At 36.0% G+C, this 12299-nt stretch overlaps 1 protein-coding gene across 2 annotated transcripts in view; it reads left to right on the forward strand.

Annotated features, from left to right (window-relative positions):
* sh3rf2 (SH3 domain containing ring finger 2) overlaps window positions 1-12299 on the forward strand; it is a 36970-nt gene that overhangs the window by 23473 nt on the left and 1198 nt on the right. For both annotated transcript variants that reach the window (XM_022672037.2, XM_007258588.4), the window contains exons 6-10: window positions 5366-5487; window positions 7394-7564; window positions 7766-8031; window positions 10125-10417; window positions 11776-12062. In XM_022672037.2, the coding sequence (XP_022527758.2) occupies window positions 5366-5487; window positions 7394-7564; window positions 7766-8031; window positions 10125-10417; window positions 11776-12062 (1139 nt within the window). The remainder of the gene's footprint in view (window positions 1-5365; window positions 5488-7393; window positions 7565-7765; window positions 8032-10124; window positions 10418-11775; window positions 12063-12299) is intronic.

Below are 12299 nucleotides of genomic sequence, written 5' to 3' on the forward strand. Positions count from 1 at the left end.
CTGTCACTTCTGGTTGTGAAGTCAATAATGTCACATAATAAGATAAGTGCTGGCTGAAGGGCTCGGCTGAAGCTGGGGACTAACACAAACAAGTTTGTTAGACAGAGACCATTCCTAGGTTTCTAGATGCCTTTCTAGGAGGGCTGGGTAATGTGATTATATGTTTAAATCACAATTATAAATTGTGTCACAATATGTTTTATTAGAGAGCAGAAGCCTGTTTTGGGTGTGTGAGAAATGGTGGGAATTAGAGAGGTTCACTTGACATTAGGATCAGTAAGGTTCTTGGTCTTTTCTTCTTTTCTTCATGTTTGTTTTCTGCATTTTTCAACACTGCATCTGTCTAAAAGCAGTGTAGTGTCTATCAATCAGAAGTATGCTTATGTATACAGTAACAGTCAAAAGTTTAGTACATTAAAAAAACATTGAAAATGAATACTGAAGTCATCCAGACTATGAAGAAACACCTAAGGAATCATGTAGTAACTTAAACGTGTTAAATAAACCAAAATACTTTGTGAAGCATTTAGGTTTTCTTATCTGGGGTTATGTTAACTTGCCGTTTCTGATTAACTTTTCACGTACAATAGATGTAACTCTTGGTCTTCCTTTCCTTGGATGGTCCTGATGAGTGCCAGTTTCATTATAATGTTTTTGCTGGTCTTTGCGATTACACTTAAAGCCCCACTAGGTAGGATTTTCTTGATTTTTTATCTTTTTAAAGAAGTGAAATTACAGCTTGAAACTCCTTCAGCGCTGCATTGAGGTGTAATAGGAGGAATAGCGGTGCTCTCGTGTCTGTGCCGGGCTCCTCTGGGCTCAAACCAGACTCTGTAAGTTTTCCTAGGCGTCCTCGACCAAAGCTCGCGAGAACTGCGACCTGCTTTCCGACCTTTAGTTCTAACAGTTCTACAAGGACTACTGGTTCATTCTTTACAAACTAACATACAGACACTCTGGCAGAAGCTGGAAAGAGACCGAATATGTCTGTGAAAGCCAGAAAACGAGAAAGAGAAACTAATCCGCCTGAAACATTTATTACACTCTACAACTGTAGGGGGAGCCCACGAGCACAAAATCTCAATCCTACCTAGTGGAGCTTTAAGGATACTTAAAAGTTAGACATTTTTCAGATTGACTGACCTTTATTTCTTAAAATATTTTTTTCTTTATTTAGACGGATTAAAACATTTCTCAAATAGGGTTATTCTATGTATACCAGTGTTACACCCCCTATGGTGTGTACGTTGGTAGTAGCAGTTGGGCCTAGATAAAATCTGAATGACAGAGAAAACAAAGAGCTCCCTCTACAGGGCTGGAGGCATCACATTATAGTACAATAACCTATTCAAAGACCAAAAGAACATGTATAAATAATAAATATTAAAAATAAATAGTTACTTTAATGTGACCACATTTTAAGGGTGCCACAACAATTCTACATCTTCACCACTTTACAACTGATGCTCTCAAACACATTAGGAGGGCAAAAAATCAAGTAATTAACTCTTGCGAGTTCAGCACAGCTAACACAGTTAACTGAAAGCCATTCCAGGTGACTCTACCTCATAAAGCTGACTGAGAAAATGCAGTAAAGATGTACAAAGCTGTAATTTAAGCAAGAGGTGCTACGTTGAAAAATCTAAACTATAAAACATATTCTGGTTTGTTTAACACTTTTTTGTTTATTAATAATTCTATATGTTTTTCCACATAGTTTGGATGACTTAGTATAAAGTTACAATGTATAACATTTTAAAATGATAAAATGGCTAAGGTTTAATAAAATTTTTGAATGGTACTGTATTTGCGCAGATGGTTTAACTACTGCTATTAACTTAGCAAACTTAAACAGGTCTCACAGCTTCATTTGTATTTAACCCCTAAAGCAACATTACATGTGTGGTCCTGCTACAGACAATTTTGCAGTTTCTGTCAAATTGTTTTAGTTCTAATTTCTTCACAAAACTCAGGAAGGTAGAAATAGCAGTCCTTTCTCTAGGTTTCAGGCCCACCATTAAGTGGTGATGAATGCTTTATTTCATTTATCAGGATTGGTCAAAAATTGCTCAGTTTACCACCTCTTTACAAACTGGCTGTAAGATATAAGTTGAAAGATATGAGATATACAGGGCTAGCATAGTACTGTTAGCTGTGCTAACTTAACTTTTTTATTTGCCATAAGATTGGTTGCTTTACTTTGTGCAAGGGTTAAGTCCTGTAATGTAATCCACTTTGTCTTCCTATGTCTCTGTATGGCTTTAATGCGGTACTGTCAAAGTGCAGTGTGGCACCAAAGACAATGATTTTGAATTTTTGCACGCTGTAACGCACATTCAGTGAGCAACAGGGTTTAATACCCTGAAAACCTCTGAAATATAATCAAGAGGAAGAAGCTGAACTGCTTCAATTTCTGCACCAGGAGTAAAGGCATAAAGTTATCCAAAAGTAGTGTGTAAGACTGGTGGAGGAGAACATGCCAAGATGCATGAAAATTGTGATTAACACCAGTGTTATTCCACCAAATATTGATTTCTGAACTCTTAAAACTTTATGAATATGAACTTGTTTTCTTTGCACTATTTGAGGTCTGAAAGCTCTGCATCTTTTTTGTTATTTCAGCCATTTCTAAACAATGTTTATTTCTCTTAATTTTTTTCTGAGCTGTATGTTAGCTATGTTTGATGTACATTTCTCTCTTATCTCTTCTTCCTGTCTGCCTTATTTCTCTCTCTCTCTCTCTCTCTGTCTTTCTCTCTCTCTCTCTCTCTCTCTCTCTCTCTCTCTCTCTCTCTCTCTCTCTCTCTCTCTCATTAGGTGTGTAGAAATAGGTAACTGGATTGGGCATCATCAATTACTGTATCTTTATTACCTGCATACGTCATTTCAAAAAAATCCTTTTAGTCCTTTTAAAGAGATTTTTTTATATGATATCACAACATTTCATACAATTCTGAACTTGCAAAGTACAAAGTATATAAGTTTATGTTAAAAAAAAAACAGTGTTGTTTTAACATGATATTGTCTCACACAAAAAACTTGTTTCTCCATTATAGCTTTTTTATATACTAGTTATTTTGGAACATTTCTGTTGGTCCCTTTATTCTGACATTTTAATACAAAATAAAAAACAACTACACAAAAAAGTGATCAGTTTCAAAAATGGAGATCCAAGAGGATTTTTATATTAATGCAGTGATTTACTGTGCTCTCTGCTACTTTGTACCCTTGAACGAAAGCACCAGAAGCAAATTCTTTTGTCATTCATCTCCCCTTGAAAACGATCGTCACTTGTCTCTGAGATCGGAAGTGCTGACTTCGTCTCCAATTACTTCTGCTCCACGGCACCGCTGCACTTTTCCTCAAGACCGAAATAGCAGCATCATAAGCGGCAGTTTCAGTTAAACCTCTCTAAGCCGCTGCCGCTCGCCGTGCCGCATTACTGTAGGTACTGATCTTATATTACATGTGCAGAGAAAGATAAGGGTGATGCGAGATACTGCGAGATGCATCATGCCTGATTTTGTTAGATTTGCCAATATTTATCAGTGAAGGTCACAGTAGAGCTAATCAGCTTGGTTTTTGGTTGCATCATGAAGCAGCTGAACAGTAGCAGGGCAGTGATAATCCTAGCACTCTGGTGTGCGGAAATGTGAGGACTCGGTTTGAGTCACTGAAAAATACCCATGAGTCAAATTCTATTCTCAGCTCTCTCAGTTGTGCCTCCTAAACAGTTTGTAACCACACCTTGGGACAAGCCAGCGTCTGCGGCTGTTTCCTGGTTGAGTCAGCTCTTTAGTGCTGCATAAGCTTGTCAGAGATGTTTAGTGTTGTCTTATGTAACCAAACTGGAATAAAAAAAAAGAAAGGGAAAGAGTTTGGAATTATTATAAAACATTATCATACATTATAACAGGAACATCAGTAACTGGGATGCGTGACAGTAAAATGGAGCTCCTTGCCAGTAAAGTGCTTCAAACAAATGAGTGTTGATGGCTTTGATTTGTTTATGCTTCATTGTAATGATTAAAATTGGAGCTGATGTGTGATAATTGGAGCAGTGGGACTGGTGGGCTGTAATCTGTTGTCACAATGGAGTGCAACATTGCAGAGCCACTTTCTGATGTTGAGATGTTGTCAGCTTTTATGTTGGGGTATATGGCTTAGTGAAATATATGATAAGGTAAGTTGAGTAAAAGTAAAATGTAAATTTGTGTAGGAACAGTTTGACCAAGCTCATTTTGCATAAATAGGCCTAATTAAAGCAGACAGTTTTTTTTTTATTGCAAGGTGTTAAATGTGTCTCACAAGACTTATGCACAGGTAGCCAAAACATGAAAAATGTTTCATAATTTAGGCACAGCTGCCTGTATGTATCTGCTGAATTTAATACGATGTTCCATGAAGGTGTGGACAATATGGCCTTAAAATAATATCTTCATGGATATTTCATGGATTTTTTTACCAAAACGATACTTTTGGCTATATGAGAAAACACTAAATAAAAAAAAAAGAAATTCAAGAATACACTACTGCAACAAAATGAAAATTAAAAAATGTATATACATTTTTTATTATTGCATATAATGTGATATGGCACACCCCTAACTGAGATATTTAAAAAAAAAAATACAAGAATTTGTATTTGAGTCAGATTTGTAACAGAAGTCAATGATCCAGAATGTCATGATACTAATAATGCACTTCATATTTCTCAATTTATTCAGGATTAAGTGAAATAAATGATACTGGACAGATATAATATGTTTTTAGTAGATATATAATAATATATGGGAAATGAGAACAGCAAGAAAAAGTAGTACCCTGCTGTGATAATTAGGGGTGGCTGATATTTCAGGGTATAATATCGTTCACAATATTCGTAAATGCTGCGTAGTTCCATGTTCTGTTAATGCCATGGTCCACGAGCCTCTTGTTTCCATCCACACATTCACCCTTTACAATTTAAACTGCAGAGAAAAAATAAAAAATAAAACAATGTAAATGCTTAAGCAGTGGCTGTTCTCAGATCTGATGATCCCAGTGTCCAGATTTCAACACTGTTGAATGGATTGGGGTTGACTTGGACGATGTGGACATCTGTGGCTGAACTTTGGAGGTGTGGATATATCTTTCAGCAGATTTCTGTTGAAACTTTAAGGGGCAGTGTTCCACTGTTTCCCAATATAACATAAGACTAGGGCTTAATCCTGTCTGTTGAAAGCTTTTTGACTTGACATGAAGCTACACAACAAAAGCTGCATATTGGTCAGATTCTAATCTCTAATCATTAGGCACAGGTTTATCCCAAATGTCCCAGAAAGGTAATATTTATATTTTATATATATATTTTTTTCTGTTGCAGGGTGAAAGGAAAATGAATGGTGAAGCTCCTCCAACCATCACTATGGCTCTGATCAACCCCCAGGCCCCTCCACCTCCCCCAGAGAGCAAACAGTCCTCCACCCAGCAGCTCTCTATCAGTGTGTGAGTATCTCTCCTTCCTTACATTTGGTTACTAATCTCTAGTTTTAACCTTAACACACATATAGTACAAGTCAAAATTTGGACACACCTCTTTTCATTCAGAGTGTTTTCTTCCTTTTTGATTTTTTACATTGTAAATTTAATCTTGAAGACTATATTAAAGCTATACAGGAGCACATGCTGGATTATTCTGTAAAAACATGTTTAAAAAAAAGAGAATATGTTTTCTACTTTAGATTCTCCTAAGTTCCATATTTAGCTTAATTGATTGCTTTATTGCTGATCATAAAAAATAGCTTGTCTTCATGAGGGAGAGTCACCTGGAATAGATTTCTCAGCGTCTTGAAGGAAGGAGTTTCTGGAGGTGCTGAAAAATAGTTACTGCTTTTCCTTCACACTGTGAAGCTCCAGCTCATCTCAAATCACCTCAAATCAGCATCTCAGTTCATCAGGTTTAGCTCAGGGGATTGTGGAGGACAAACACTTTTATTACTGTTTACTATATAATTCCATACGTGTCCCTTAATAGTGTTCATGTCTTTAATATTAATCTACAGATTAGAAAATAAATGAAATCCAGAAATAAAGAAAACATTGAATGATACAGTATAAAATACATTTTTAATGCAGTATGTTATATATACAGTTTATGTTCTAATATACTGTGTATATAATACAGTACATATTTGCATGACAGGGGTCTGGTAGAGCTTTAAAAATATGGTTTAGCTTCTCCATTAACGGGTTATTGCCTAAAGGCTCACTTAGTGTCAGGTTTGATGCAGCTTTAAAAACAAGGCTTCCATTACAGAAAAGCCTTCAGGCTATAGGAGAGAAGTAAGCCCTATATACAGTACATTAAATGGTTAACCCCTTTCACATTTATAATCAGTTTTTTAGTATTTTCAATAATTTATTAATATCAGTGATTTAATTATTGAATAACTACAACAATCCATTGAGTATTGACTATCAATTATTCAACAATTACTTAAATAATAATTTATTGATCCTATGATCTTTTTTGGAATATTCTATGAAATACTCAGTATCCACTTAATTATTTTTTATTATCCCCTATGAATTATTCTGTAGTCACTATTAGTTATTGCGTCTGCAAGGAACGTTTCACTATCCACTGTGAATTATTATGTATCTACTATACATTTTCAGTACTGTAATTTATACAGTATCCAATATGAATTATTTAGTGAATACTTGAATTTGAATTATTTATGTGCACTATGAATGATGTATTCAGTATCCACTAAGAATTATTCAGCCTACTTTTAGCTATGTAGTATGATCTATGAATTAATCTGTGTCTTTTGTGAATTATTCAGAATGCACTATAAATTATTTAGTATCCACTATGAATTATGCATTATCCTGTATTAATTCTAGTATCTGGTGTTGTTATTCAGTATGTGGTATGAATTTTATAATTTAAAGTTGAAAGGATTTATAAAGGCAAAAAAACTGGTCTTATGTAGTTAGATAGCAAGTGTGTTACATAACTAGCATATAACTGCTAATCTGGCTGAGATTTTTACTGAATTCCTTCTGCTGAAATATCTACAGAAGCAATTGCCCATTGACCTCTGTTGTAGGTGTTTTGTGAGTTTAGAAATAATTCTAATTATTCTCCACGGTAATCAAGTGTTTAATGATACAGAGAATGCAGATTAAGTAAAAAAAAAATCTAGAAATATTCTAAAGATTCGTGTTTTTTTTTTCTATGCTCTAAGCATATATTTAAATGAGGTGTTCTTAGGGAATGGCCCTATTGTCATTCATCAGAAATCTCTTATCTGTAAATCAGTGATGTGCACTTTTTTCACTGTGGCTTGCTTTTCTTGTGGTTAGGCAGCAGAGCGGTTTAATGCAGACAGGTCTGTTTCTGTAGGTGTGCAGCGCTGTACTCGTACAGCCCCCACCGGCCCGAGGAGCTGGAACTGCGGAAGGGCGAGATGGTGGGAGTTTATGGGAAGTTTAAGGAAGGCTGGTTACGTGGCCTATCGCTCCGGACTGGCAAAGTGGGCATCCTGCCTGCCAACTATGTCACACCTGTGCTCAGGTAAGCACAAAAGTTCTCTTTTAAATGTCTAATCAGCAGCCAGCAGTAAAAAAAAAAAAAAAAAGAACTCACGCTCACCAGCTCACACTGGGACGTGCATCAAACAGTCATAATCTCTGGGTGTGGCATGTTTAAGCTCTTTGACATGTTCTGGAATGGCCGTCTATTGTGTTCTGTTAAGTGTTGACTCGTTTCTTGCAGAACGTCTGCGAGGTTTTTGGAGCAGCTGAAGCCGGCTGCACCCATCGCGAGCGCTTCTGTGTCCACAAAGAGATACACGCACCAGAAGCCCCAGGCTGTGGTGCTGGCCCTGGATAAAGTTAAGACTGATGGGACTTCTGCTGCCCCAGTAATTGCCATGCCGCCTCAGCCGGCCGTGTCATCTGGCGGAGCGTCGAGAGCTCCTCAGGCGGGAGGCAAGCCTGGCTGGGACACGGTCAGACGGGCCTTCCAGCCCTCGCACAGAGGTGAGAACCGCACAGCAGCAACATCCAGCATCTGTCTGGGTTGTTGGAGGACAACTTGGAATGTGGCAAAAATAACATCACAATATTTTCACATTGCACAATATGTATCACATCATGCACAAGCAGAAGTGCCTGGTTTAAACGAATGCAGCCAAGAGCTTGTGTTTACACTGTAAACCTGTTTTAAAGGGGATACATTATGAAAAACTACATTATCCTCATGTATACGGTACCAGTCAAAAGTTTGGACACACCTTCACTTACACTGTAAATAAATACTGAAGTCATCCAGACTATGAAGGAACATGAAGGAACTATGAAGGAAGAAATCATGTAGTAACTTAAAAGTATTAAATAAACCAAAATACCCTGTGAAGCATTTAGGTTCTCCTATCTGGGGTGCTGTTAACTTGTGGTTTCTGATGCTGGAAACTCTGGTGAAAACCAGTTTCATCATAACGTTTTTGCTGATTTTTTAAATTTCAGGTAGTTGAGTACTTCTTGCCATAATATGGATTAGAACATTATTAAAATAGGGCTATTCACTGTATATCAACTCTACCTCTTCACAACTTTACAACCTGATGCTCTCAAACACAGTAAGAGGCAAGCAATTCAAGTAATTAACTCTTAACAGGTTCAGCACAGCTGTTAACTGAAAGCTGATCATTCCAGGTGACTCTGCCTCTTAAAGCTGACTGAGAAAATCCAGCCAGAATGTGCAAAACTGTCATATAAGAAAGAAATCTAAAACACTTTTTTTGCAGAACATTTTAAAATAGTGAAAGGCTTCTGAATTTAAGAGGCGTTCAAACTTTTGACTGGTAATGTATATTAACACTGTGTTAACAGCTTACATGAACATGCCACATATACAAACAGCCCCCAGAAAGGGGAAAAACTGTCTTAGCTCTTAATTGAAATCAGTGTAAAGGCTTTTTATTCAAAATAATTGTATAGCGATGCTATTGGTTCATACATCCTACAAATGTGGCATAATGTAAAGATTAACTAGTATTATAGAATTAAAAATCGTTGAAATGGAAATACAAGGTTTTTGCTACTGAGATGTCACAAAATATGAACACACAGGCATATCATGATAAATACTGGCTAAATATTGGCTAATTTTATCTGACCTGTGATTATAAGTGGTGCCCATTGTGTTTACATACATATTTATTAAAATAAGCATTAATTTAAACTTTACCCAGTCTTGTTGTCCTGTACAGAATTTAGTTCGTGTGCAGCAGCACTGACTATAATTGAGGGAAATAATGTTATATTTAAAATTGTACACCAAACATTTGACAGGCAGGACAAAACAAACATCTTCCAATTTATTAATAATTAAAAGAGTATTGCTCTTTAAAATTATGTAATTGTATTGATGTACTATTGTATTATTACTATATATGTTATTATAGCAATATTAGTGGCAAAAATGATTTTTTTGCAAAGAAAACAAGTTTATATTCATAAAGTTTTAATAATCAAAATTTAGTGGAATTACCCTGTTTTTTATCACAGTTTTCATGCATCTTGGCGTGTTGTCCTCCACCAGTCTTACACACTGCTTTTGGATAACTTTATGCCACTTCTGGTGCACAAATTCAGTTCAGTTCAGCTTGGTTTGATGGCTTGTGAGCATTCATCTTCCTTTTGATTATATTCCAGAGAGTTTCAGTTTGGTAAAATCAAGAAAAAAAAAAACATTATTAAGTGGTCTCTTATTTTTTTTTACAGAGCTGTATATGTTGACAAGTGGTTCTCAGGGTAATAAATAAAGTGCAAGAGACGGGTATGATTCAGTCCCTTTACTGAAACCTTTATCTAATCAGCATTGTGGAGGTACTCACAGATTTTATTCATAAAATGCCTTTGAAAACCCCTAAATATGCACAGGAAGCGTACAGATATTTATGTAAATAGAAATTGATTGTTTTTTTAGTGTTTTAATCTGTAGTGTTATCATAGTGATCCATGCATCAGCCTGCAATGGTATACTAATAGAAAGACTAATAGAGAATGATCCTTTATAGTTGTATTTTGATTTTATTTCTCTATTTTTTTCTTCCCTTTTTTAATATCAGGGTCGCCCCACCGAAACAGCTACCATTCCCAAAGTGCAGCCCAGAGCTTCCAGCCCCCGCCTCAGGATCTGGGCCAGATCTACGGATTTGGCCGCTCCCCTGTTCTCCCCAGGAAGAGAAATGGTTTGTTTACAAATCCCATGAAGCCTCAACACTGGACTAGTGAAGGACTGACACCCTCTGGTGGTGGCTATTATACAATGGATGCCAAATATTCCCTCCCAAAAGAAACGTCTACTTCACCTCAGTCCATTCTGGTTAAGCCAGATTCATATAAGTACAACACAGAAAAGGTAAATAAAACTATTTTTCATATATATATATATGTAAAGGTGTGATGCTCTTTATAGCATGTGGATAATTTTGTGGTATTTATGTGGTATTTAATTAAGTAATGGAATCTGACTATAAAGAAAAACATAGGTATTTGGTAACAAACCAGAATATGTTTTATATTTTAAATTCTTCATAGTAGTAGTCCTACCTGGAATGTCTTTCAGTTAACAGCTGTGCTGAACTTATAAAGAGTTATTTAATTTAAATAATTTAAATACTTTTTTGCCTTTTAATGTGTTTGAGAGCATCAGTTGTAAAGTTGTGAAGATGTAGAGTTGGGTATAAAGTGAATAAACATATTTGAGTAATAAACCATATTACGGCAAGAACTACTTGAGTAAGGAAAGAAAAAATATATTTTAAGAAATTCAAGAGCTTTGAAAGTATCCTCAAGTGCATTCACCGCAAAGACCATCAAAAATGTTATGATGAAACTGGCTCTCATCAGGATCGCCCCAGGAAAGAAAGAGCAAGAGTTCCCTCTCTTCCCACTAAGTTAACAGCTTCAGAAACCGCAAGTTAAAAAACCCTAGATAAGAGCAGCTAAATGTTTCACAGTGTATTTTGGTTTGTTTAACATGTTTAACATGTTTAAGTTACTACATGATTCCTTATGTGTTTGTTCATATTCTGGATAACTTCAATGGAGAAAAAATACAATGGAAAATTAAAAATATATATATATTGAATGATGTGGTACACATAGACCATGGTAGGGATCTCACCTTTGGTAGGACTTTGATATAGTGGGGGAAAATAACAAAAACTAGACCTCTGTTCTAGGCATTTTATACAACATTAAGTTGAATTAAGCTTTTCATAAAATATTGCTAATGTACTGATAGCTTACAGCAGCAATTATCAAATCTTCCTATAATAAGATCTACCTCTATCCACCTTTGCTCATATACAGTTAATTTATAGAAAAATAAAGTAGTATAAAGAAGAAGAATAGCATTATTTCTGATATGATTCTATTGGCAGATATTTTGTGCCATTCAAGTCGTTTATTGCTCAAATCAGTGGAAAAGAAGAAATACTGCTCAAGGATTCAAGGATTCAAGGAGATTTTATTGTCATTCGCATCTTATGTGGTACATGAGGTGGAACGAAATTGTGATCTCACGATCCAGTTTACACCCAGGAGCTGTTATTAAATAGATATATAGATAAAAGTACAATAAAGGAATACAATAAAAATAGAATATACAAAATAGTTAAAGATAAATACCCCAAATGAAATAAATAGAAAGAGTAGACAATGTGGTTCATAAGATCTGATCATGCCCACCTGTCTTATTTCTCATTTCTTCAGCCTGTGAAGACAGTGCGTTTCTCCACTGAAGAACTTTCCCAGACCACGCCCAGGTTGAGCTCACTGTCCTCTGGAACACAGATAATGGGGAACTCTCAGAGCTCCTCTGCGGCTCTGGAACACTGGAACCCATCTGCGATTTTGGGTCGGGACGGAAGCACGTCAGTTCTTAAAGACACAAAGACGCTTCTGCAGAGAAAAGGACCTGCTCAGAATCATTCCACTGTGGATGGCCTCCCTTTAACCATCAAGCCACCAATAATCAATTCCCAGTCCAGTCCCAGCAGGTATGTGGTCAATCCCAGCCCTGACCAAGCCAATGATTTGAATTGATGATGATATGATATATATATATACATTTTGTTAATTGTTATGAGCCAAGGTAGAACCTATGTAAAATATAAAATGATAATTTTACTATGCCACTAATAATATGAAAGCATAATATTCCAAATGCACCATTGTTAAGGGCAATGATATGATAATTAAATCAATATCATATGATAAAAAATACAGCATTGACA

The sequence above is a fragment of the Astyanax mexicanus genome, chromosome 2, assembly GCF_023375975.1.
Source record: "Astyanax mexicanus isolate ESR-SI-001 chromosome 2, AstMex3_surface, whole genome shotgun sequence".
Taxonomy (NCBI): Eukaryota; Metazoa; Chordata; class Actinopteri; order Characiformes; family Acestrorhamphidae; genus Astyanax; species Astyanax mexicanus.